Here is a 26,656-nt window from a genome sequence, read left to right as displayed (position 1 = left end):
ATTGAAAACTCATTTTTCACTACTGTTTCTAAAATCACATTAGACATTTCTACTGATACTAAAAGGTCATTGCATAGATTATGTCATCCGGGGATTGCATGGAGCCAGACTGATTCTTAGAACAAAAAGCCAGGGAGATGGACAATACAATGTTATTGCACTTCTTCACCTGGGACATCAGCATGGATAAAGGCAGGAGCATATCTGCTGGGAGAGTGAACCAGCACTGCAGCCATACAGTGAGAGCTTGCTGCCTGTAACATCTCATCTCTGGTCAACAAAAGCTGTCGTGAAACAAAAGCAAAAAGGAGAGAGGAAGTCAACTGTGCAGGTATGAGGAGTGACAGTTTCCTCTAAATTTAAAAAGTTCAAACATAAATGAAGGTCTCTCTTTTAACACACATTTCATTGGTTAAACTTGGCAAAGCAAGATAAAATACTGGATTAAACACACTCAAAAATACAGTGTGAGAACCACAATAAATAGTATTATGAATAGGAATAGCTCCACCTCAATATTTAGTCATGTTAGCACTGCCAGAGCTGTATCAGAACTTAAGCATCAGTGAGTAAAACCAGCTGAGGCCACAAGGAAAACTCTAGGATACAGGAATGAACAATAAGGAGACCTATGGTATGCCCAGATTTTCCACTGCAGTCTCTATTGCTGGTCAGTGTTGGGGTGACAGCACCCAAATGCCTCAAATAAAAATTCAATACAGGCTATCAAACTCCTACATCTACTAACAGCTCACCTCAGAACAAGGGACAATGTGTTAAAAAGTCATAGGTTGCATGCTGTAAGACTACTTCATCAATCACCTTTTTGAGAATGAGTGGAAGTGGATTTTCCCCTTCTAACAAATCAGGGTTTTCAGATTCTTCTGGTTTTGAATTATTCATAAGAATGGATACAAAACGGTCAGATTTCAGCAGCTCCTTCAGCAAACCTGCAAAAAGGGGAGCAAAAGTGAGCATCACAAAATGGACATGGGATTAATTCAGAAGTACTTACAGCCAAAGACTTGTCAGTTTCCTTCTCTTTCCAGCCCTCTGAGCAAAGACCCTAACTTCAAGTAGAGCAAGCTTCTTCTGACTTACATAAACAGAAAGTGCCATGAGCTATGCATCTGGCAACCCCTTGTCACTGGTTCTTTTTGCCAGGTCTGATTGCTCCTCATTCCTCAGAGATCTGTATGTGCAGTAGTAAATGACCCCTCGAGCCTTCTACTTGTCTTCTGCGCTCCAGTACTTTCCCCTTAAATTGTTTCTTTAGAGAGCTCTTAATTTGCATTTTTCACCATGCTAAAGCCAAGGACCAAACAGTTAACTAGATATTTTTCCTGGAATACTTCCTAGAGCCGTGGCATTTATCTTCCCTTCCTGCTTTCATAGGCTCTTGCTGAAATGGCTGCATTTCGTTAAAGGACATCCACACATAGAAAAACAAACAAACAAAACCCTTCAGTATAAAAGTATAGAGCACTGCTACAGATACTGGTGCAAATCACCTGCACACATCGGCACAAATTCACAAGGGATAAGGCGTGAGATCAATTTTCAAAGAAATCATCATCCTTTCCTAGCAGCTGAGTAGATCTGAAGAGCAAGCCAATTCCTGCTTGCATCCTACAAGGAAAAGGAAATCCTTGGATTGTTTGCAACCAAACAGTGCCAGGAAGGCTGAAATTGTGCTCTCTACCAACAGCTGGTAAGTGCAATATGAAGAATAAATGCACAAAACTGACCCTTCCAAATGTTATTCTGTTCTGGTTCTATACAAAACCCACCTGTCTGTGCAGTGTGCTTGCATTCAGGCAGTTTGAGTCTGATAGCATCATATTCAGGCAAGTCAAATCACAGGGAAAACCCTGAGGAAACTCTGAAGATTAATCAGTGCTAGGCAACCATAGGCTTTAGGGACAAAAGAGGCTGGGGGAGCAAAACAGCAGGTCTGGGTTACTTCACTGCTGTCTAGTAACAGAAAGGATCAATTGGTTCAACTGAGCATAAAAACAGCTCCTCTAAAGCCCAACCTATATCAGGATATCTTAAACCATCCAAGGATTTCTGCTTTGCTCTAAACCTTCCCTTGTACTTTGCAGTTTCTCTCAGTAGTGCCTTACCCAAGCAATTAACCTGCAGCTCCTTTGTCTGCGCATGGCCAAAAGTATTCAAGAAGAGGCCACACAGCCTTTCTTCAAAGTGTGCTGAGAGCTTTTCTGTGCCAACAGGAGAGGAGTACAGCTTGCCATACAAGTAACAGACAGCAGCCTTTACACCTTCATTTGGGTACATCAAGCCCACCAGCAGATGATCCACTAAATTACCTAGTGTGAGGAACAGAAATGGCAAACATTCATACCAATGAGCTGACTTGTAAGCTGACTTTTTTAAAGCATCAGCCTATTTCCCTCAAAAACCTGTGCTGTGATTTAAATCCAGTAGGCAGCCAAGCACCACACAGCCACTCACTATCTCGTCTCTCAGTCAAAACCAGTACAACTGGCACAAGCCCACTGCACAGGCTGGTGTACATAGATTAACAAATACCAATGGATGTTGTGCTACCTCACCAGTGTTTCTCCCTCTGATCCAGTCAAACATTCATGAACATTGGGAATGCTTCTAAGAGTCTCTGAGCAGAGGTACAGTAAAAAATGGCCCAAGGAGGAAACTGTTCACCATTTGCATTTCCACCACCAGACCCCAGAAGCTGAACCAAGGAGAGGAAAACAAAACATGTATCGCTCACAAGGCATGCCTACAAACACAGTTCAGAGGCTGTTTTTGTCAGGATGGCTAAGAGCACAACACCAAGCCTACTACTGAGGTACTGACCAGCAACCCAGGAGGTCTGCGTGCCACTTCATCTTCAGGGACAAGATTCTTGTGCAACCTTTGTAAATGCACACAGGAGGGGAAAGACAGTGCTTGCATGCTTATGTGTGTTAGAGCTGTGACTACAACCCTTCAGTGGAGCATGAAGGCTACTCACTGTGCTCCACCACCAGTATGTCAGCAAAGCCTGGGACAGCATCTGCTAGCTTGCCCAAGAGAGTGAATGTGGGCAGGCTGCCTCTCCTGGTAGCTGCTTTGCACAGCTGTAGAGGAGACAGAGGAAGGAAATGTTTCACACAGTACACAGTTAGAAAGACACAAAAACCAATATGCTGTCTCCAAAACAGGATCTTCACCTAAACCAGGTTCTTTTCATCATTTAGGATAAATCAGAGGAAAACTCTGAACCTACCTAAAATCCCCCAAATACAACAGTGTTTCTTTAATTTATCCAAGAAATCTCTTTCTTGTTGCCCCTTTCCCCTCCAGCTCCTGTAAGAGCAGACGAACCAGCTCAATTTCTCCCTGCTTTTGCTATTTCTCAATTTTTTGCACCCCACAGGACCACCACAAACTTAGGAATGAAGACAGCAGAGTGCTGTGAAAGCTCCTCATTTCACTGATGCAGGAAAGGAGGAAAAGAAGAATCTGAGGAAGGCACACGGTTCCCTTAAAGCATTATGAAGCCATATAGCTACAGCGTGCCATGAGAGCAATAGGAAAACTCCAGAGAAGACACCAATGCCAAAATCACAGCAGGGGAACTGGCATTAGGACGTCCCACTACGGTAGAAGCTGCATCCCAAAGCAGTAGCTGCAGTCTCACAGGGCCTCTCATTTTTATCTCTTCAACTTCTAAAGAACTGAAGGGAAGGGCAGAGAATTCATCTTCACTGACCTCTTTTTGGCTTTCGTCCAGAATGCAGCGCAAGTACTGCTCTGACTTCAGCTCCACTATAAGCTGCACAAGAACTAGGCAGAAGAAATGGGATCAGTAATTCACATTGAAGAGCACTCACAATCCATCCTCCACAGGGCTTTAGCAGGCCAGTGAGCAAAGAGCTTAGCCATTAAATGAACGTGGGGCTGCTGAGAGTGCAGGGTAACAGCAAAGCCCCAGTGCTATTAGTTCTGATAGCCCAGCTGAGGCTCTCTGCAGCAACATTACAGCAGCAATCCTGTTCTAGCAGCACCACAACCCATGCATAGAAATGATAAAGGGTCTATCAGGACATCAAGTAAATATAAGGAAGGAAGGAAACAAAGCCCAAGTTTGAAACCATGAAAAAATCTGATACTTGAATAGAGCAGGCATCCTAAAGTATGAAAACTGGCCTTTAAAAACAGCCTTGCAGAGAAGGTAACATTACAGTCTACCAGACATACACATGTAGGTATCCACTACACCTTTCCATAAATTGAGGCCCTACTTATCTTTGTGACTCTTAACTGAGGCACAGTACAGAATATCACTCCATACGATTTCATAAAGCTAGTTTGGCTATATCTTCTTGTCATGGCATGACTCATTTCAAACAGGGCACACGGTACTTTAATACATTCTTTTTACTCTTATTCTAAGAAAGCATTAAAAAAAAACAAAAACAAACAAACAAACAAAAAAAACCACAGAGACTTCTAGATGTACCACTTCTTGGTATATCCAGGGCAATACTGTGAGTTTATCTAGGAGACCTACTTTAGAAGAAGGGCCAACTTTCTGAGCAGAGGCGTATCTTGAGGCAGATGATACATAGGTGCTTTAATGGCCCTTTCCTGCCTGGAACTCTCAGAATTCCTAAGAACTGTTCTATTTCTAAGAACATTCAATAATTAGGTATCATCAAGTTAAAATTCCTCTGTTTGAAATCATCCATCTATCAGCAGAACCACATCCTGACAGAAAGATCTCTCACCTTTGCAATGCTTTTCAAGCACGTGTCTGAAAACTGATACCTCCCTGAAAGGAGCTGGTTACATCTCCTTTCATCTCTCATGGCTGGACAGGAGGAAATTGCTGCTCTGTGAATATCACAAGACTCAGCAGAGACGCCCAAGGTTAATAGGACTGCAGACATCTCTTCTCAGCCCTGCAGGCGTTTCCAGATTACAAATGAAGGACTGCTAAGAGAGAGGAATCTAGAAGCTGTACAGCTACGTCCCAAATACTGTTTGTCCTGAGGAGAAAGCACTAGGTTCCAAAGCTCAGTGAAGCCAATGTGAAGATTTCCATTTGGTCAGGTTCAAAGATGGGGCTTTGTGCTACCCACAAGTGCTACCCTTCTGATGGCACACACAGAATCCGAGGGAGAAATGCTAACGTTTAAATGCACACATACTTCACATGGACACACCACTAAATACTGGAATGGTCTGCTTATCACTTTTGCAACTGATAGAAAATAGAAGCTCTCCTCAATTCAAGCTGTGCTGAAGCTGAGCTATCAGACAAGATGGATGCCTCTCACAGACTGCCACTGACTGGCACACAGCACCTGCACCTCACCTTCTCCAAACTGGTCCTGCGCATCGCTGTCTTCTACTGCATGACACATCCCTGAAAGATAAAGCACAATCAATTGCAGAACTCATTTTTGCCTGTGATCATTGGTGCTGTAAAGCCTTCTTGTAAAAATAGCTGCACATTATTTCAGGACCAGTTTCCCCCTGCTTCACAAGAGGCCAATCTGACTGTCAGAAGAGGGTGAATTCTGCAAAAGGCACCCTCATAACCAGGAAAAAGGGGCACGAGGTGTACTGTTCTCTCAGAATTTTTTATGTGCTTTGTAGTTGAAGTCAGTGGCTCCACCTATGTAGGTAAACATGAAACTGCAAACACCATTGCATTTGGTCCATCATCATACATCTGAATTACAACACTACATAATGACAGGAATCAAAGCCCAGCTATAAAATGTCCTTCTTATTTTACCCTTATTCTTACTCACCAAGTTTTCTCCCTCTACAGTACTGAAAATGCCAATCAATTACAGCAAAGCTGTCCCCTAAAAATTTAACTGTGTACCTTTCCAGAGAGGCACACAGACTGATTATTTAAAAACAGAGCACTGAAATGCAAGTACACCTCTGTCTTCTGGGGTATTTGGTTTAGGATCCTACAGCGTAGGAGTGAACTGGACGTAAGCACTACTCCCTCCACATCTGTATAGGATTGTGTGCAGACAGTGCTCAATAAAAATTTGTGTGACCGAGAGAATGAAACCTGCACAACATTCTAATAAAGCTGTTTCCAATGCGCAAAGCACAGTTTGTGCTGGGAAACCAGCTGGGAAACGCAGCTTGAATTATTCAGTGTTGTGGCAAGGGAAGGGGCTTGTAAGTCACCTCGCACAAAGCACATATCTGTGATGTGCAAATGAGACTGTGGACTTCAAGGAACACAGTATAATTGCTCTTTGAAAGCATTTGCATTCATACCCTCCACCTTTCTCTTCCTGTCTGACCGTTTCCTCATTTACACTATCATTTCTCCTCTGACAGGATTTTAGATATTTCAAAGACCTTGCCCACAGCACTGCTGTGCAAACAGAAACAGTGAGAGATGTTCGTGATCTAAGGGACTGAAGCCACTTTCTGGCATCTCTCTGAACGCTGTGTTCTGCTGGGAGGCTGACCCACCAGGAAGAAACAGGTGTTGTAATCCTACAGCTAGAGGGATTTCAACAAATATAAAAAGACAGTGGGGGAAAGAAATACTCTACCATTTGATATTAACTTCTGTAACTCTTTTTAAGTTCACGCTTCCATTTCTGTGTGGATCTTCATGTAGTGCCACAAGATGAGAAAGCACTGAGGCATGAGACCAGAACAGAGGGTGTTCTGGGAAGAGTCATAAGCCAGAGCACTCAGTTCCCTGTAAAGACTTTAAAGATCTGTCAAGATGCTTAGGAAAGCTGTGGGAGCTTTATTAGCATGCCAGGTCTGCTCCCCAGGGAAGAGGGAAATTAATTGCCCTATTCTATTTGCAATGACAGACCCTTTTCCATGGGGAATAGCAACACGTAAAGGAGAACATTGGCGGAAGTATGGAATTGGGTATTTCAGTGGTCTACTGCCATTTTTGGGGGGAGTTGAATGTGGAGAAGCCTGCATCAGAGAAATCCCAGATACGTTTACAGATTGGGAGAATAACTCATTGAGAGCAGCTCTGCGGAGAAGGACCTGGGAATCCTGATAGATGAAAAGCTGGACATGAACCAGCAGCGTGCTCCTAAGGCCAGCAGTATCCTGGGCTGCACCAAAAGAAGGGTGGCCAGCAGGATGAATGAGGTGATTGTCCCCCTCTGCTCTGCCTTTGCAAGGCCCCACTTGGAGTATCACATCTACACCTGGCACCTCAGCATAAGAAAGATGTGGGGCTGTTGGAGTGGGGCCAGAGGAGGTCATAAAGATGCACAGAGGGCTGGAGCACCTTTCCTATGAAGACAGGCTGAGGGAGATGGGCTTGTTCAGTATGGAGAAGAGAAAGCTGCAGGGAGACCTCATTGCGGCCTTCCAGTACTTCAAAGAAGCTTACAAGCAGATGGGGCACTGATTTTTCACATGGGTAGATAGCTATAAGACAAGGTGGAACAGTTTTCAATTAAAAGCGGAGAAATTTAGACTAAACGTCAGGTAAAATTGTCACTCAGAAGGCAGAGATGGGCTGGCACAGCTGCCCAGAGAGCTGTGGGTGCCCCATCCCTGGAGATTCAACGATAGGTTGGATGGGGCCCCGGGCAGTCTGAGCCGGGCTGGTATTTGAGGTCCCTTCCAACCAAAGCCTATGCAAAGGGCACTCCTTGGTGCTGCGTTAGGCCGCGTAGGAGCTCTTACCGAAGAGCGTTCCTATCAGACAGAGGCAGCCCCTCTCGTCTGGAGCCAGCAGCTGGACGACCGGCAGCGCCTGCCACGCCAGGGCATCGCGCAAACGGGACAGCGCGTGCTTCTTCCGCACCAGCTGCGGGTGGAAGACAATCGTTAGCGCCAGGCCCGCCCCAACGCTTATGGCGGCAGAAAAAGCGTCACCCCGCGTGCTCCGAGTCCCTGCCTCAAGGCGGGAGCGGGCTGCTGGGGGTACCGAGGCTTAGACGGAAGGGGAAGCCCCACCGAGGCTCCGCCATCGCCCAAGGTCTCCACGGCGCACGCGAGGCAAAGCGGCGGCCGGAACGGCAGGGTCCACCGCGCGCCGTGCCGGTCGCGCAGCCGCTCGCAGCCCGCCGACATCGGCCCACGGCCGCTAGGGTGCGCGGTGGGCAGGGCCCTCGGCGAAGTCCGGCCCGCCTCTTCCCTCCGCCGTGCCCTCAGTTCCGGCGGCGTGCGGCCCGCTGCGCGCTGGAGGCTTGGGCCCGAGTGTTCTTGCGCTGCGCTGCGCTGCGCTGAAAGCTGCACCGTGCCGCCGCCGCCGCCGCCATGGTGAGCGCGGCCGGGGGAGATGCGAGATGTCCGGGGAAGGGTCCGCTTCCATGCCCAGGCAGGAGGCGGGCGGGCGGGGAGCACGTGGGGGCCGCGCTGCGTGGGGCTGCGCCGAGGGGCATCCAGGGGCGGGTTGTGGGCTGATATACGTGGTATACGTATGCGTAGGTGCCTGAAAGAGGTTGTGGCGACGGGCGGGCAGCCTCCTCTTCTGGGTAGTAGCTGTAGGATGAGAGGTGATTGCCTCAAGTTGCGCCAGGGGACGTTCGGGTTGGGTATCAGGAAGCATTTTTCAGAAGGAGCGGTGCTGCAGTGGCACAGGCTGCCCAGAGAGGTGGTGGGGTCACCGACCAGGGAGGTGTTCCAGAACCGTGTGGATGTGGCACTGAGGGATGTGGTCATTGGGCATGATGGGGGTGGGCTGAAGGTTGGACTGGGTGATCCTGGAGCTCTTTTTCAACCATATGTGATGCACTACACGTGGTGGACTTGCTGCGTCTCTAATGTCCCTCGGAACAAACTGCTTTGCCCCTGATGTAGTGCTCTCCCATCTTTTCCTTTCTCCTGTTTCTAGAGTGAGGCAGAGGTGAACCCCAAAGCTTATCCACTGGCTGACGCGCAGCTCACCAAGACGCTGCTGGACCTCGTGCAACAGTCCTGCAACTACAAGCAGCTACGCAAAGGAGCCAATGAAGGTGGGACAAGCAAGGCGTGCTGGGAATGCTGTGGGAAGCTGTAGCTGGAGATGATAGTTTTTTCTCCAGCTGTGAGCCATGAATATTATTTTTCATAGCTCTGGCTGTCACGAGTGTCCCCCTCTTTCCTCCTCCTAGCTGCTTGGAGTGTGTTCCTGGTGCATGTGCTGTGATCATTTGTGATGCGGCGCTGGGATGACCAGGTGTCTTGCCAGCTTAAAATCATAAGATAACTGGGGTTTGAGGGGAGCTCTGTAGCGCAGTCAGAGAATGGCACCTTTCACAGCTGGGTCAAGGCTACTCAGGGCTTCATCTGGTTAAGCTTTATTTGAGGAAAAAAAAAAATTCTTAAGTGTGGAAATTCCACAGTGTCTCCTGTGGCTTAAACTGCTTTCGTGCCAGAATTTTTTTCCCCTCATGTCCCCAGAATTTCCTCAAGGCAACAGTCACAGTCTGCGACTTGTCCTTTATACTGTGTGCTCATGGGGATAGCCTGGCTCCGTCCTTTCTGCAGTCTCCTTGGTGTGGCACAAGGCAGCAGTTATTCTCCTCCATACCCACCTTGGCTGGTTTTTCTCCAGTCTGCACAGATCCAGCTCCCTTGGTCTCATCTGCAGAGTGCTCCAGCTGCTAGCCCTGTGCTGGCCTCACTCCTTTGTGAATCTCTCAAGGTGTGGAGCTGGGTGCAGTAGCCTAGATGTGACCCTATGAATAGTCCCTCCTTGGGACCTGCTGTTGGCACTCAATGGTCAGCCTTCTTCCTCTCATGGGTGCGCTACTGACTGCAAATTGTTCATTCTGGACTCGGAGCTGTGCTATTACATGGCCCTGTAGGTAACAGTTTTCTTTGGCCCGCCTTCTTGCTCATGCTGACTTCAGCATCTCTTAATGTTGTTCATGCGATGTGCTTCACGGAACCTAGACTTAGTTTTAGTTTCTTTTTACAGCCACCAAAACACTGAACCGAGGAATAGCAGAGTTCATTGTGATGGCTGCCGATGCTGAACCCTTGGAGATCATCCTGCACCTCCCTCTTCTCTGCGAGGACAAAAACGTTCCTTATGTGTTCGTGCGCTCCAAGCAGGCCTTGGGCCGGGCCTGTGGGGTTTCCCGGCCTGTCATCGCCTGCTCCATCACTATCAAGGAGGGATCGCAGCTAAAGCCTCAGATCCAGTCTGTACAGCAAGCTATAGAGAGACTGTTGGTCTGAGCACCTAGGAGTTTGAGTGTGTGTGGAATGGGTAATGGTGAAGTCAGGGGGGATTAATGTCTAGCTTTAGCTGATGACGTTATAGTTTTGATATCAGTGTTCCATTTAAAAAATCACATTTTTGTTTAATAGTGGCTTAATTCTTAAAGTGTCTCTGCCTCTTCTCCCCTCCCTTTTTCTATTATTCCACTCCAACACCCATTCTTGTAATACTTCTTGAAAAGTGATAGTACAACTGTATTTACTGCTTGACGTTTAAAAGAAAAAAAATCCCTGCCTATCTCCACGTCTGCCTGCTCAGGACTTTTGTAACCTACCCACTAGCTTCCTAATACTTCAGCCTCTAACAGGTGTATCTCTCTATTTCAGAATGGTTTACTCTATGGGGGAATAAGGTATGTTGGTTCCGCAGCACATCACGTGTATTTGGGCTGTGGGAGTTGTTGCTTTGAAGTGAAGCAGCAAAGACCAAGCATAGGACTGTGGCTACTGTGTAGCAGCTGGTAGAGCCAGGATCAGTACACATAGCACAACCCTCCCTTCAGATCAGGCAGGAGACTTCTCTAAGAGGTTATGGGGAGCTGAAATTGTACGGTAGTGCACAAGGGAAAATCTCTAATTTCACTTATTTTTAAATGCTGATTTTTTTTTTTTAAAGAAAATAAAATTACTGACAAATCTAAACACAGGAACGTCCAGAATTGTCATTCCCTCGGGAAAGCACTTGCTAACTGAAGTGTTCCTACTTGTGAAGCTGAACTGCTCAGAGATTGCCTTAAGGCCATCGTTGTGTAGTAGATGAATATTCCCTCAGTTTTCTTTGCATGGATTGCAACAGTGATCTGCAAAGTTTGGGCTTCTTAAGACATCTAAATATAAAACTCACTCTTGGATAGAGAGCAGCTCGCTGTGTCTGATAAGTACTGCACATCTGGCAATGACTGTAAAAATGATCTCACGCTTTTAGAGAAGCTGCTGCACTATAGTTATGTGCCTGAAGATCAGCCCTTTAAGTCATGGCCAGGACAACAGTGGACAAAGTGATTTCTCAGATAAAACAACCCGTCACTCAAGAAGGCGATACATAATTTCATGATCTTGAAAAGCATGAATGCTCCACCAGCATTCTGGATCTGCGGTGGTTTTATGGAGCTAGCTGTAGTTCAGTGCATGTTGTGTTATAAATTCCATTTCTGTTTTGAGCAGAAATGTAAACCTCTGCATTGGAGTCTTTTGCACGATGCCTGGACTTAACAGCTGGAAGCTTATCCCCAGCATTTTGTCTCCTTGTGTGGCTGCCCAGCTCAGCTGTGCCTCCCACCTTTCTGAGGCAGAAAGGAAAACTAGAGTGGAAAGACCAATAGGTCAGCAGCAGCAACAGAAGGGAAAATAAGTTGTGTTAACATTCTCACAGTGGTACCAACTGCATACCTTTTATTAAGTACATCTCAAGCAGATGAAAGCAGCTCACACAAGACTTAAGACAAATTGTATCTTTTTGTAAAGGGCTGATAAATTCATCTTAGCAAGAATATTACTGTCGTGTATACAAAGATCTTAGAGCCCTATTGTTTGTACAAATTTTGGAAAGCCTGCTGTTCCATCTACCAGTTCTGATCACTGAGCTAGTCATTTAAAACCACAGCTTGCCCTATCTGTACTGTGCCAGGACAGCTAATGTAACACAACGCACATATGAAACAGAAATAAAGGATTCCAGAGTAAATAAAGCTAATTTTCTGCTTTGAAGCCTTCCAATGCCAACCCTGGTAAACTTACTTTTAATGCAATAGCCTGCCTTAAAAAGAAGAAAGGGAGATGTAATAACCTAGAAGAAACATAATTATCTAAAGCCTGGAACATAATGTGCCTGGGGGTTAGCAAGCCAAGACAGAAGTTAACAAGGGCATCTGGGATAGGAAAACTCACAAAATGAAGGTAGTCTCATTATTATATTGCACTCAATTCAGGCCTTGCTAAGACAAGCATTTACAGTAACTTCTCCACCTAGGGGCAAAAAGGAATTTATTGCTTAGACATTCTTAATACCTATCATAATGTAAGCAGATTGAAAGTAAGACGTGAGTTTCAGTCTGCAGGGCTCAGTATGTTAGCTGCTCTTTTGAAGCACTGCGGGTGGAAGTGGGCAGTGTAGTGGTACAGCTAGAGTGGTCGCAGTTCTCAGGCTGCTTTCAGCTGGCTCCCAATACATATTCTGCACTCACAGCACAGCCATGACCTTAATTTACAACTTAACTCTTCAATAAGTTGCCTAACGGAGTGTGCCAAACAGGAATCTGCTGAACACAAACACCATGCAGACCAAAATAACTCATGTATTCCACGGCTGCGTTCAGTGCTAAGTTACAGGTCAGCTAAACAACTAGCCACAAAGTTATCATTTTAACTCATCTTGCGCTGCAATGCAGGTGGGACATCCCAAGGGTGAAAGTTTAAAGAACAAGACGTACAACCCCACATGCAGCTTTATCAGTATGATTTTAAAAACACTCTGAGTAACAAACAAGGGCTACTCTCCACAGTCTGCTACTTTTGGGCACGGGTTTTGGCACAGGAACTTGTATAATACTCTGACTCACACTCACTACAGAGGCGGAAAAGCACTATGCCATCTCAGTGATTTAGCTTGGATAAGTGCTTGCAGTTTTCCACAGAACACATGACTTTTTTCTTCTTTACCATTTAAAAAATGAAGACCTGGCTGAGCAGCTCTATGAAGTACTGCTGTTCTGCCCAAAGGATTGGCTCCTGATCACTAGTAATGGTTCTCTCTTTTGTGATCTGCTAGTAATCTTTATAACACTGATGGGAGAAAAAGAACACAATTTGATTACAAGCACTGATGCTGGCAGCAAAGTAAACCACTGTGGTTACATGCTCTGTTGGCAGACAGACTTGATCTGCTGCATGTGTTCGTGTGGTGTCACACAAATTATTTGCTTTCTTATTTAAGTGAATTTTGCTGTCTTCGTGATGAAAAGATGGTACAGCTGGTGTTGCAAAGAAAAAAGTCCAAAATAACTTTATTAAGAAACCAGAAAGGCACAACTGTGATCTGTGTGCAACCTGAGTTAGCAGGACATTTAATTCTGCTACTGTGAACAGTATCTGAGCTTGCAGAAATGCTTAGAAACTACAAGCCAGAAGTTTCTCCAGTGCTAGATTCAGCAACCATTGGCCTCCTCCTCTGTGGCAAGATTAAGCAAACTCAGAAGTCAAGTACAACAACCGCAACTTTAAGCAAGTGGAAGTCAACCATGGCCTTCCATTCCTGCTTAGCGCCCACTGAAGTATTCAGTCAGTGCATCTATGAGCTCCTGCTTCTTCCCCCCGCTCCTCAGCCTGTAATGCCTGCATGTATCCTTCAGAGCAGAGACAGTGAGCTTGCCCAGAGTGCCATTCTGCACGTAACTCCTCAGGGAATCTTCTGAGATTTCTGTCTTGGGCCTCTTTTCTGCTTGACCATCACCAGCTGGAAAGAGAAATTTTAAACCACCAAGATTTTTAAAATTTTCACAATTGAAAGACATCAGCATTTCTTATACATACCAAGTTAACAGCCATTAGAATGATATTTTAATGGCCATCTACATACTCAGTGTTTTTTCTACAGTAGGTGTCAATATGTAAACTATACAGTATTTCACTTATAGCAGCGATCTCAAACTCAAGTACAAAACTCCGTGTTCACATAGGGAATTCAGCTGACACTCCTGCTTTATGCACAATTTTGCACATTCCCAAATCACAGTTAGACCTGAGCATTACTTATCCCCCAAAATGGTCATTCTGGACTTGCAAAATTGTCCATGCATAAATGTCTGCTTCCTCACCCAACATACAGACTGAAGGCATTAATTCCTTTTATACCACTCTGGGTTTTCACTAGGCAGTTTCTCATTCTAGCAGTTCTCCAGCTTGATACCACAGTAGTCTCTGCTCCCTGTGAATCACTGAAAAATGAAAATGCAGAAGCCTCAACTGAAAATACCACAGACACCGTGCTGTGCATCCGCACTGTCATTACTTGCCTTGTTTTCGCTTTGCAGCTTTCCCTTCAGGGTTGTAGTCAGGAGGATAAACCAGCTGCTTGAACTCCTCCACCAGGTTGCCCAGCCTGCGGCTCATCTCTTCAGTCTTTGGCACTGGCAAAAGAGAAAGATTTGTCCCCTCAAGAAAAGCAAATTGCCTGATACAACTTTGCTTCTGTAAAAGCTACTATGCCAGCATCTTGCAAGCATGCAGAATGCAATGCTTTGTTACAATAATCACAAATGAGAAATTCACAGCTCTTGATAACATCAAGGATTTGTGTTATACATACACACATATCCCTGAACTGTTAAATATATACATGGGGATGGTAGGAGTGACAGAGAAGATCTCCTTGTTGATGGCACTGTTAGCTAGGTCTAATCTCAGACGTTTAAAATGCAACAGTTTATTACCTAAGGTTACGGTTAGAGGCAGAAGTTATTTCTGTCATGTATTTGTACAATATCCAGCAGAGGGTCCCAGATCATTTGTTAGATATCACTTCATATGAAACAAGTAGCTTCTCTAACACTATTCCTAGATTAGATTAGAACAAAATTTAAAACCAAACCAAATAAAACCTTTCCCTCAGGAGTAGGTTTGTGGCCTTTGATGGATGTTCTGAGAAATTGTCACAGCCACCAGGTGGCAACACTGCCTCCTGGCAGAATAATTCTGTAAGCTCTGCCTGGAATACTATTAGACTCTAGAAGACAGGAATTGCAGAGAAAATGTTTGTCATCAAAAAAGAAAAAAAAAGGTGGGGGAGGGGAATTAAATTTCAATTTTGGAGTGTAAAGTGAAAATTTTTCCTTTCTCCTTTTTGCCAGCAGCGTAAGAAATAAAGGTTTCTGCATTTCGTTACGGAAACATCCACAATTCTGCATCTTGGAAAACGACACCACTAAAACATTCTTTTAAAAGGCATTTGGTTTTGTAGCACCAAAACTCTGACTTAGAATAGACAAAGTCAGGAGTCCTCAAACCCACCTCCCCCCACATCTACCAGTAATTCTCACTTGTAAGATCCTCAGCTTGTTCTGGTTCCAGCATATCCAGCGCCAAAGCCTCCAGATTCCTGAAGTGCTGCTGCAAAACTGGGTTCTCAAAGCTGTCAGTCCTGTCAAGAATCCGTCAGATTTTCAGTGCGTGCTGCCAGGAAGCTAAGACATAAGATCTGCCACCAGCCTATTTCAAAGTCAAACTTCCCTCTTTCCCACAAATCAATCCACCTCACCAGAAGAATCACTTATCCTCTTTTCAGTTTACCTGCTGAGTCACCATCCTGTCATGTACCAAATGTGTTAGGTAGCTGTGGGAGACTTAGAAAGCTATGTGAGATAAACAGAGAGACTGGCATGCTGCACTACCGTGCTTTTTATATACGATTTTTTATGTCCCACTTATTTTAGTGTCCCATAAAAGTCCCCCTCCTAAAATTTATCCTGGTTATGACAAAAAAGGCCCAGCTATTCTCTCTAGCACACACTCATTTGAAAGATCCAGGCCTGATCTGCAATAGATTGGACCATTAAAATGTGATATCTGCAACAAATTACAACAACCCAGAGAACAAGAGCAATACTATGAAAAATTCCAGAACATGCTACATAAAGCACATGATGCCTGGCATTTCAGAATGATAGAGAAATAAATTTGCACAAGGCTAATGCAGAGGGAAGCAATTCGCTTGTGCAAATCATTGACTCTTGAAAGTTTCCTCACTGAATGCATTTTATGTGTGTGCCTGCAGCAATGACACTGTGAGGTAAGGGACACATTTGTGTTTGGGAGACAAGGTATATCAAAAGCCCTTGAGTAAAAATGTACGTGTAGCTCCTATATGCAGGACACTGCATTGTGAAATGGAGGAGGAGGCTTGATGAGTTACCTAAACTTATAATTGACACATTCCTAATATTTAAAAAGAACAAAAATACTCACACAATGATGCCTGACCACATCATGGAACGGAATCCAGATCAAAGCTAAAGACCACTTCAAAGTCTTACATCTATTGCAACCACAACCTTTAAGGCACTCAGCTTGGTCGCCAAGTATGGATCATTAAGCACTCGACTGTTTTCCAATCAATGTATTTATAACTATGGCTTCCTAGAACATTTACTGTAGACCTGCTGAAGAATGCCAGAGCCTATTAAATTAGTAGCTAAGAAGCAACATCCCAATGAAAGCTATTTAGTCAATGCATGCATCAAAATCTCATCTTGTGGACAATATGTCTGAAAAATGTGTGCAGTGGAGAAAGCAATAGTGTTGAGCTTTCTTCCCCACGTGCATCCCACACACTGTTGATCTCCATGTACCTGTATTTGAAGCGGAGTTTTTGAATGATCTCCTTCATTTTGTCCACCTGTTCTCGATTGGCTGGTACCTTTTCTGTAAAATCAACGTTCCGTTTATCGTCTGCATATGGTAGGAAAATGATGTGGAAACCTACACAGGACAGAGAGAGAGCAAGAGAATAGTTACGCAGAACCACGGCCTCAAAATCAGAATTTAGGGGAAAAAGCAAGATTATCAGATAGGTCTGATGACTCCCCAGACCAGCTTGCTATTTTGCCTAAGCAGCAGCAATCAATAATACCTCCCAGTACCTACAAGGTGACAGTACTTGAACATAGCAAATGTGATGCTGACTGCACCCAACAAAGCAGGGAAAGGCAACATCTCTTCCCATACCTGGAGGAGTTATCTGCACTTTCTGCTCATCCACCTCTTCCTCCTGAGGAACCAGGGCCACAAAGCGAGGGGGAGTATTCCGGCGGGCGATGTATCTGCACAGTGCCATCACCTCCTTCTCCAAGCACTTCATCAATAAGGCATTAAACAGAGTTGTACTGCCTGCAAAGTAAAGACTGCACTGGTCAGATTGACAGATTTGCTCCTTTGTTCTAGAATGTAACCCCAGACATTACAGATTTGATGCTGTGACTTCTTTGCAATACTCGCACTATTTCAGATGTTAAAAAAACAACTATTAGAAGGTGGAAATCTCTACAATGCTATTATCTTTCCTGACCAGAACTGTGTGAGTTCTGGGCAAAGAACTAAAATCACTAACGCTTAAGAAATGAAGTAAGGTTGAAAACTGGAAACACGTATCTCCAAAGCATCTCTCTGGTATGGTGGGACACAGGAATAGCAGCACACTGTAGGACCTTTTCCAAAAGCAACAAATTAACAATTCAGACTGCAATATTCTTCCCTGCCCAGTCAGCTCTCCTCTGCTGAAGAAAACAAAAATTAACTGCAACTGAGAGGGGCAGTAACGCTTATTTCCATACATTTTAATATTAGCATGTTCTTAAGTTAGACAAAGATTTTACACTCAGTGGTCACCACCCCAGTAATTTATGGGACAGGTGGTTACCCTAATGCAAGGTGTGAATCTTCTCTTGCTACCTTTGCTTACCAGTTACTAGGGACTCTTCAGGATACATGAACTGGGAGGGCCTGATATGGTGGTGCTGTTTCAGCATCGAAAGTGGTTTGAAGCCAATCAGAAACAAGCCCGGAGAATCAAACCGTTTCACTTCTTCAGTTTCCTCTTTCTCCATCACAATCTGTCGATTTCCATATGTCTAAATTAGAAGGAGACAGAGAAGAACAGGTAGTACTGATGCTAGCAGAAGAAAAGCTGGATGAGGCAGGTAAAGAAGGGGAGGCAGTTGCTGTCTTCTACTACGAAAGGCGGAAAGGCGGTTATAGGCAAGACAGGGCGAATTCTCCTCATCAGGGCACACTTAAAATTGCTGGTCATAGTCTGCAACCACTGTCCCAGGGGAAATTTGGACTGAATATTAGGAAAATGCAATTTCCTAAGGCAGTGGTTGAGCCCTGGCACAGAGAGACTGTCACATCTCATCCTTGCAGTTACTCAGAGCTGGCCCAAACAAGCCCTGAATGACCTGATGCAGTTCTGTGAGTCTCACTCTGCACTGTTGGAGCAGATACTTCCAGAGATCCTGTCCAAACCATGGCTCTAAACTTGCTTTAGCAGATGAACATCAGCTACTCATTCCTGGCAGAAACAGAGACCAAAAAGCAATGCTTTTGAAGCATCATTCATGCATCATAAAAATGAAAACATATTATAGTCAACCTCCAGAAGTTAGACATGTGAGGTCTTACTGCACAGCTCCCTGCTCAACTGCATTTTATTTCAAAAAATTACTGTTCAGTATAAATAAAAATAACAGTCAATCTTAGAGTACAATTTCATGAGGCTTTTGCATGGAAGGAAACAAAGTGTACTTGTGCCAATACATTTAGCAACTGCCTATTCTATTTTGAAGTAAGGCTGTGCCCGAGCAGAGAGGAAAAAGCATTCAATCTACATCAGATAAACTATCAAGCAGGAAGATAAAGCAAAGAATAAAAAAAAAGCAGAATAAAGCTACTGTGGTAAAGAGCAACCCCTCTGTGATTTTACTAAACATTTGCATGTTTAATAAAGTGGTCAAAATGTGTTCCTAATGACTCAAGAGATACTACCAACTGTGCAGTACAAGGTTAGGCTCTGACAACCAATTCTGCCTTACAGAAAGAAATGACCTGTGCTCCTGAACACGCTACCACCAGCAGCTCTGCTTTCCCTTGAGTATCACACCAGAGAAACAACCCACTCTCTCTCTGCACAGCTTACCAAAGACTGCACTAACCCAAAGAGCACACAGATGTAAATACTCCCCTATCTCATCCCAAAAGTGAAAGATAAACAAAAGCAGTAAAAGGCTGAGCTCCTCCCCACCGCCACCACCCCAAAATCACAGAGTGAGAAGGCACACAACCAGTACATTACCTGAGCCCTTTTTGTATCACTAGGCAGAAGCAAGCTGCCCGTTTTTCCATTAAACACCCTTGTTTTTGTTTTAACAGGTTCATTCGTTTCCCGATAAAGTTTCACTGGATATGGCTTGTAAGCTCTTTGAATAAGGTTGTAAACACCAACAGAGAAAGACAGATCTTTGCTCAAATACAGATTTAACCTGTGTAAAAAGAAGCAGAATGCAGACTTGAGACTTCTGAAGGATCACTTTTGCAAAAAAAAAAAAAAAAAAAAAAAAAAAGTCAGCTTCCCATATAACTTATTTTCTCCAAACTCCTTTCTCTTCCCCTCCTAAAAATCATAGGCGTAACTGAAACATGTTATTACTTGCTTCATCATTTCACTCACATATAAACATTCTTGGAATTATATCATTTCTGGTCATAAAGACTATTGAAGCACAGTTAATTTAACATATTTCTTCCACATTTTTCACTTGGAAGGGCAGCTACACCCAGGTAGAGCACAGCACAAGTTTATGGTTGGGCATCTATCTCACTTTTGCTTAACACAACGTGACCTCTAATTTCACACAACTGCTCCAGCAGAGAGTAAAATTCCCCAAAAGAACACCATCAAGACAAACAATACCATGATAAAAAATCCAAACTTTGAGAAAAATTCACAAGAAAAGGTTTAAAATTGGAGGCAGCCTTCAAGTTCTGAGTGCAGAATAGTGGATTACAGTGAATGTTATTTGCTGTCATCTCAAAGATATCACTGGCACAGGATTCTTCCTCCTCAGGTATTAGAAAACTTGCAGAACGTTCTCAGAAGAGGAAAATAAAGTTGCAAACAGGACAGTGCCAGTGACAACAGCTTAAGTTGGATCTTTTTTTCATATATTCTGAAAAACATGAGGCTGCAAAGGTCATTCATTTACTGCGAACCCACATCAACCTGTTCAGAATTCAATTGGTAAAAAACAACTGTTATGAAGTAGGTGGTTCCAAAAATACTTTCTATCCGCTTTGTCAAGATCCCTTTAATCTCTCTGTAAGCACTTCTAATCTTTCAGTAGGAGATCAGAAATATCGAGGCTGTGTGAAACCATACCAAGTGCATAGACATACTGGCCACATGAATCCGTTAAATAATAGGACAAATACCTACCAGTCACACTGAGATCAACTTTTCCTAAGTTAACACGAGTAAGCATAGCCTCATTTCAATCAGGTTGCACTACAAACTGAACACTTTATACCATACATTGCAGACTTCTTTCGCAAGTGTTTTACTTTGGCAACGGCGTCATTTTTCACGATGATAATTTCTGACCAAGGTTAACACAGGAGATTCACACAGTGCAAAAAAAGAGGCCTACCTTCACTCTCAATTTGTCATCCACCAAGGCCAAATACCCTTGGAAGCTAAGAAGAAACACCAACTCAAAGTGAGGAATTAATACTGAAAAATTTAAGCACTGATGCCAATGATTCCAGAAGAAGGTGGTGAGCTGCAGTCTAAAAACAACATCAGTGGCCTCTGTTGAATGACATACAACAGCTACGCACACACCTGACTAAAGCTCGTTTCCTTGTCTCCTTTGCTCGTACTTTCTTCATGAGATGCTCCAGTTTCCCTGACTCATCAGGCTGGATCCCAAGGTCCTCATCCTCTGCTACGTTGATGATGTCCCTGTAGAACAAAGAGATATCGAACCCTCCGAGCTTCTTCAAGTGCATCAAGTCCAGGATAATACCTAGAAACAAAGCAAAAGACAGGAGGAGGATCACATAAGCTGTTTGTTTGTTTGTTTCTTTGTTTTTACATTGGCATGTTCCTCAGTTCTCTTTGTCTGACCAAAAGTAAGCTCCAAATTGCCCCATCTGCACCAGATGGGGAAGTTTCCAGGGAAAGAAGCAAAAGACTTTCTTCAGCTTCAGTCAAAGCAATGTAGCATGGAAAATGTTCCCTCCCTAATTGAGAATCTGGGCAACTGTGCACGAAACAGCTCTGACCAGCTCCTATAAAACATATCCCTACTTCAGGCAGAGAGAGAAGAAACAACTGCAGCAATTCCCTTTTCCCAATGTTAAGGTCTAATGAATCAAGGATGCTTACAGTTTCTACATCTAGAACATATGCTAAATTCCAAAAACAATGGGTATCTCAGCTGCACAGCTGAACTAATGAAACATTTGCTCTGCAGTCTCCGAGCCCAGGCTGTTGCTCTACAGCTAATTCAAAGTGCAATCATTAAAGCAATCTTCCTTTTGCACTGACTTGGTGCTGTTATTTCCCTTCCTAGTGTTATTATTCCCTACCTGGAAAATGGTGGAACAATGAAATAAAGTACAGTTTGTTTCCCATGGACTTCTCCAATTCTGATTTATGATGTGAAAATAGAGCAGCCTTAGAAAATAAGTGTTCATAGTTGGGAACCAGTCATCCAACCTGGTTTCCAAAGGTTGCTCCAAAAGTAAAGCCTCATTTATTTCCATGCAAGTTACAACAGATACAAAGAGTACAATTACACTATTTGACAGAGCAAATTCTCAGCTATAAAACACTATTTTTCAACAGTCACCACCATAAACTATGCATTTTTGTCAGCAATGAACAAGAGCCTGCATGCACACACTTAAAAGTCTGCATCAGCACAATCCACTGTTTCACAGCTGTTATGTTGGTTGTTGCTAGTAAAATGTTGCCCACACAGTCCACCCTTCATCAGCCTGAACAGATAGAAGTCAGAAGGTGCCAAATCTGGACTAATCAGTGGGTGTAGTAGCACAGTTCAGTCCAGTCTGACTCGTATTGAAGCCAAGACTGAAATGTGCTTCACAGCCCTCAAACTGCCAGGGGACCTGGCATTACTGTGTTGCAAGAGAAAGGCTGTCGTCTCCTCTGGTCTGACTCTGGAAGTTTGAGCTTTCAGCTCAGTCAGCAACACGATGCAGCAGTCAGAGTTAATTGCCCAAGTTCCCAGAAATACATAAGAACCACCAGTTTCCCATCCCAAAAGACCACACAACAGTTTACCTGCTAAAGACTATATCTTAAACCTTTTCCTCTATGTGAATCTACAAGTTGCTGCTCCATGGACTGCCTTTTTTGACTCCAGCTTGTAGTGGTGACACCACATCTCATCACCAGTAATGATGCAATACAGGAAACTGTTCAGCCTCTATTGGTTCAACAGGTCTTGATATACTTGCATATGATGTTCCTTCTGCTCCTGTGTCAGCATTCATGGGACCCAGCTGGCACAAATTTTGCCAACATCATTGGCAACACCGTTTCCAATGCATCGAAGCTGATACTCAGATCTGCCCACAGTTCCCCGGATGTAATCTGACGATTCACAGGGGTGAGATGATTGAGGCACTCTTCATTTTGTGCTGTGACAGCTGTGCATGGCTGTGTGGAACATGCCTTGTCCTTCATGGTCAACTGCTAAAACGCACCACCCACTGCCCCACTGTGCTCACATGCACTCTTTGGTCCCCATAAACATTCTGCAAGTGTTGATAAATGTCAATGGGTGCCTTTTTTTCCACATGGAGGAATTCAATGACACATCTTTTCTTCACGTGCACCTCCATGTCACACACCATTTTGTCAGACTGCCCCTCTGCTCTCACACAGCAACAAGATGCCACAGAATATTTGTGGGAAGCTTCAACCTCTAAGACCGCAGCACCAACATCCACCTCTGACATTGTGGGCCAACATAATAGAAGGCATTATTTTTGAAGTCAGCCTTCATAGAAAGCATCAGAAAGTTTCCTTAGTTTTGATGTTTTACAGTTTTTTTTTTCCAGCACAACCTTGCAATGCAGTTAATACCTGCTGCAAAGTCACATCATTTCTATTCTGCCTGTAATCAGAACTTAAGTTAAAGGGGAGAATACTGACCTGTGTCTCTCAGATCACCAGCTCTGGTCCTGGCCAGCTTGGCCTTAGCACTATCATTGGCATGAGGGTTATCCTCGTTGGTGAAAAGCATGATCCTTTTGTGGCTCAGTCTGACTCGGACATCGCTGAAGAGATTAGAGCAGGCCCAGAGTGCTTCACCCAGTGAATAGTCAGCATTGTGGCCAAAGGACTCACGGAAAAGTACTCGTCCTTCATCTCCCCTGTATTGGTCCAACTCTAGAATACGCTTTGCACCTATGGGAAATAATAGCATTTGCAAACATCAGAAATTCTGAAAGAAGTACTGCAAACTCTTCTAAAGAAGCACTGAGAGTTTCCTGCAGCTGTTATCTGATTAACATCCTTTAGCAGCTCTACAGTGGTGCCTTTCTACCGCCTGTCTGAGAAAACTGTTTGAGATACCCTGTGTTAATTTTCAACACTGTAAGCTGGTTATCAGTTGAAAGCACCTGCAAAGGCCAAGAGAACGCAAAGTGCCCCAGCATAAGTGTGGGGCACTTCTGTTGCAGGAAACATGCAGGAATCAAAGTATCATGAACCCTCTGCATCAAAAGAATAAGTTCTCATCAAGGAACACAGCAGTTGCACCCACTGCAGAGGAATGGCAGATCGCTGTGCTGCCAGCAAAAAAGCAACAAGGCTGAAATACATCCTGCATCTCCATGGCAGGTTGGGGAGAGAGAGAATTCCTCCTGCTCCCTTGCACTGCATGCCTGCAGTATCACTCCAGACATTGGATTCAGCCCATAGATAACCACGAGGGCTTCAGCAATGTTCAGAGCAGGTGCCAATGGCCTTTTGAAATCCCTATGGATCACTCCAGCCCAACTATGACTCCTTCTCCCACCCACTTTTCTCTGAAAGTAATTCTCCTGTCTTCTTCTACAACTCTACAAAAGAGGATAAGCTTTCATTTTTCAGCTGCTGCAATCTGCAGAGCTGCTTCTTTCATTCTTCACTCAAATTCAACAGCAATCTTGAAATCACGCCCAAAAATGTCTTGTTTGTGCATTTGCTATTTTCATGTTCAACTTTCCTTTAATTAATAATATTAATTTTCATAATAACTACATAATAGCTAACTATGATGTCTCCCTTCTCCAGAGCACACATCTCTCCAATGACAGCAAATACACTTCCTTTTCCAAACATCTCCCTTTCAAATTAGCTATCTTTATAAGCAGGACAAAGCTACTACCTCTAATGCAGAGAAAAAGGGCAAGCAGGGAAGGAGAAGGAAAAAAGATGAGTGAGAAGCCTCATATACTGCCAAAGAAGGAAGAAGAACCTAGGGCAGTCTTGTCAGTCCCACTTGCAATTAGTTCCAAAACCAGGACAAGGCACAGTTCTTGCAAGGAAACCCAGGCTTACTAAAGAATGAGAGCAAGAACACTAGCTTGCAACTCCTAATTAAGAAAATGAAATGAAACCCCCCCAGAGATACAGAGAGCTATTAAAAGCCAGTTAACAGAGTTCCCCTACAAGACTCTCAGCTGCCACAGAATTTGTAGCTCTTTGTCTTTGTTGCACTCCCCCTGGTATCTTCTCCAATTTATCAACTGGCACTCCTGTTAACAAGCACATTCTGTGTAATCCTAACAAAAATGGAAGAGCAAATATCAAGAATTTGTTATGAAAATAAGAGAAAGAACACCCAGTTAACGAATTATACAACCTGTTCTAACTGACCCTGATTGAAGGTGGGGGCTTCCCACCATAAAGATGGCTTCCAGAGGTCTCTTCTAACCTCAGCCATTCCGTGATTCTGTGATATTCTCCATTAGTTGTAATTTGTGGTGCCTTATCAAGTCTGAGCCTTATTCTGAAGTGTGGCCAGCACATGATGGGTCTTCAAGAGTTCTGCTGAGATCCTCTTTAAGAGACAGCAAGAGGATGACCACAGTAAAATAGATTAAAAAAAAACAAAACAGACATAGAAAGGGAATCAGAACCAGGTATAACAGAAAAGGCTAAGCTCCCACAATGTTTTTAAAATTCCTCTACATTACTCAATCATTTAATCATTAAAGTTTTAAAACACCAATAAGATCCTCTAGTCCATCCATAAGCCCATCCCCATCATGTCCACTGACCATGTCCTCAGTGCCACAGCCTCACAGTTCTGGAACACCTCCAAGGACAGTGACTTCACCACCTCCCCAGGCAGCCTGTGCCACTGCAACACTGCTCTTTCAGAGCAGATTTTTCCTCATAGACAACTTGAACGATCATTCCCTCTCACCCTATCACTGTTACCTGGAAGAAGAAGCCAGCCTCACTTCACTACAACCTCCTTTCTGGTTGCCATAGAGAACAATAAGCCTCCTCCAGACTGAACATCCCCAGTTCCCTCAGCTGCTCCCCATCAGACTCGTGCTCCAGACCCCTCACAGCTCTGCTGCCCTTTTCTGTACACACTCCAGGGCCTCCATGTCTTTCTGGTAGTGAGGGCCCCGAACTGAGCACAGCACTTGAGGTGCAGCCTCACCAGATCTGAGTACAGAGGGACGGTCACCTCCCTGCTCCTGCTGGCTGTGCTATTGCTGATACAAGCCGAGATGCCGTTGGCCTTCTTGGCCACCTGGGCACACTGCTGGTTCACATTCAGATGGCTGTCAGCTAACATCCCCAGGTCACTTTCCTCAGTGCAGCTTCCCATCCTCTCAAAACACATCTCAGAAACAAGAACTCTTCCATTTACTTAACAGCTGTTTTCAGAGAGGCCAGTTACTAGCAACACTACACAGATGTCCTCACGCAATCTTCACACCCCTTTACTCCTCTACCTGGATTGTCCAGCTCCTGAAGGACATAGACGTGCTTGAAGTCTGCAGAGTTCTTGTTGTTCTCCGTGCCATAGAACACAACACTCAACAGATCCTTGTCACTACTAATAATTTTGCTGGTGTACACATTCCGGATGCACTGAAAAGAAAGCACAGAAGTCAAAACGTGAAGAAAACGAGTGGCAGTAACAGTACAAAATGCTGCCTTTGGCAATCAGCAGTTCCTATGAGCAGCCTGCGTGCTGAAGGCAGAACGCCCTGGGAGCCACAACCACCCTGCGTTCCTCACCTGCATGGTCATGTCAAAGGGAGTGACTGCCTCCTCATCCTCGTAGGGTTCGAACATGGCCTTGGAGGCATCGACCAAGAAAATCAAGCTGTCCCGCCCGGAGAACCTGTGGTCCGCTACGTTGAGGGGAAAAGGCAGCTGCGTCAACGGCCGGGGCATCCACTGAGGGACCACAGCCCCGAGCTGCCCTCGGCCGAGGGGAAGGTATCTTACCGACAGCCTCCTGCCCCTCCTCCTCCTGCTGCTCGCCGTCCTCCTCCTCGTCCGGCCCGTCGCCACGATAATAGGACACCCAGTCGGCCATGGCCGCCGCCGAGGGAACGGCTGCTCAAAGCTCCCTCAACCTCCGTCGCCACGCGCCGCTTGCCGCGGGCCGTCACTCATCTGAAATCCCCGCCTCTCTCCGCCACTCTGACCAATGACGAGGTGCGAAGGGCTCCTCACCCCGCCCCCCCACGGGTAGCCACGCCCTCATCTCCACGAGGATTGGTTGCGGGAAGGAAAACACGGCGGGAGCTCCCCGCCCGCTCTGACGCCGGCCCCGGAAGAAGCGGCAAGCCTCAGCCAATGACCGATTGACGTTGCTAAAGTCCCGCCCTCTCGTCTCCGTCCCCGCCCCTCCGATCCGCG

At 44.8% G+C, this 26,656-nt stretch overlaps 3 protein-coding genes across 6 annotated transcripts in view; 1 reads left to right on the top strand and 2 right to left on the bottom strand.

Annotated features, from left to right (window-relative positions):
* MEI1 (meiotic double-stranded break formation protein 1) overlaps positions 1–8,084 on the bottom strand; it is a 36,300-nt gene extending 28,216 nt beyond the window's left edge. For 3 of the 4 annotated variants that reach the window (XM_052667259.1, XM_052667262.1, XM_052667261.1), the window contains exons 1-8: positions 7,951–8,084; positions 7,678–7,801; positions 5,348–5,398; positions 3,740–3,813; positions 2,999–3,104; positions 2,127–2,330; positions 823–950; positions 170–284 (exon numbers count right to left, since the gene is read on the bottom strand). In XM_052667259.1, coding sequence (XP_052523219.1) covers positions 170–284; positions 823–950; positions 2,127–2,330; positions 2,999–3,104; positions 3,740–3,813; positions 5,348–5,398; positions 7,678–7,801; positions 7,951–8,067 — 919 coding nt within the window. In that variant the 5' untranslated portion in view covers positions 8,068–8,084. The remainder of the gene's footprint in view (positions 1–169; positions 285–822; positions 951–2,126; positions 2,331–2,998; positions 3,105–3,739; positions 3,814–5,347; positions 5,399–7,677; positions 7,802–7,950) is intronic. The other variant, XM_052667260.1, reaches the window with a different exon arrangement.
* Positions 8,085–8,141: 57 nt separating this feature from the next.
* SNU13 (small nuclear ribonucleoprotein 13) lies at positions 8,142–10,845 on the top strand. Its single transcript, XM_052667270.1, has 3 exons — positions 8,142–8,256; positions 8,831–8,951; positions 9,899–10,845. The coding sequence occupies exons 1-3, from the start codon at positions 8,254–8,256 to the stop codon at positions 10,159–10,161; spliced, it is 387 nt and encodes a 128-aa protein (XP_052523230.1). The 5' UTR covers positions 8,142–8,253; the 3' UTR covers positions 10,162–10,845.
* A 2,331-nt stretch (positions 10,846–13,176) lies between these two features.
* XRCC6 (X-ray repair cross complementing 6) lies at positions 13,177–26,422 on the bottom strand. Its single transcript, XM_052667264.1, has 12 exons — positions 26,240–26,422; positions 26,027–26,142; positions 25,738–25,876; positions 22,931–23,185; positions 20,588–20,771; positions 19,043–19,229; positions 17,654–17,822; positions 16,921–17,082; positions 16,545–16,674; positions 15,237–15,337; positions 14,214–14,327; positions 13,177–13,654 (listed from the first exon to the last, which is right to left on the bottom strand). Exons 1-12 carry the CDS (start codon positions 26,328–26,330, stop codon positions 13,458–13,460), a joined length of 1,845 nt encoding a protein of 614 aa, XP_052523224.1. The 5' UTR covers positions 26,331–26,422; the 3' UTR covers positions 13,177–13,457.
* Between the last annotated feature and the right edge of the window lie 234 nt (positions 26,423–26,656).

This window comes from Tympanuchus pallidicinctus, unplaced genomic scaffold (genome assembly GCF_026119805.1).
Source record: "Tympanuchus pallidicinctus isolate F22 unplaced genomic scaffold, pur_lepc_1.0 scaffold8, whole genome shotgun sequence".
Lineage (NCBI taxonomy): Eukaryota > Metazoa > Chordata > Aves > Galliformes > Phasianidae > Tympanuchus > Tympanuchus pallidicinctus.
Note: the sequence above shows the minus strand (reverse complement) of the source record. Positions and strands in the feature narration are given on the sequence as shown.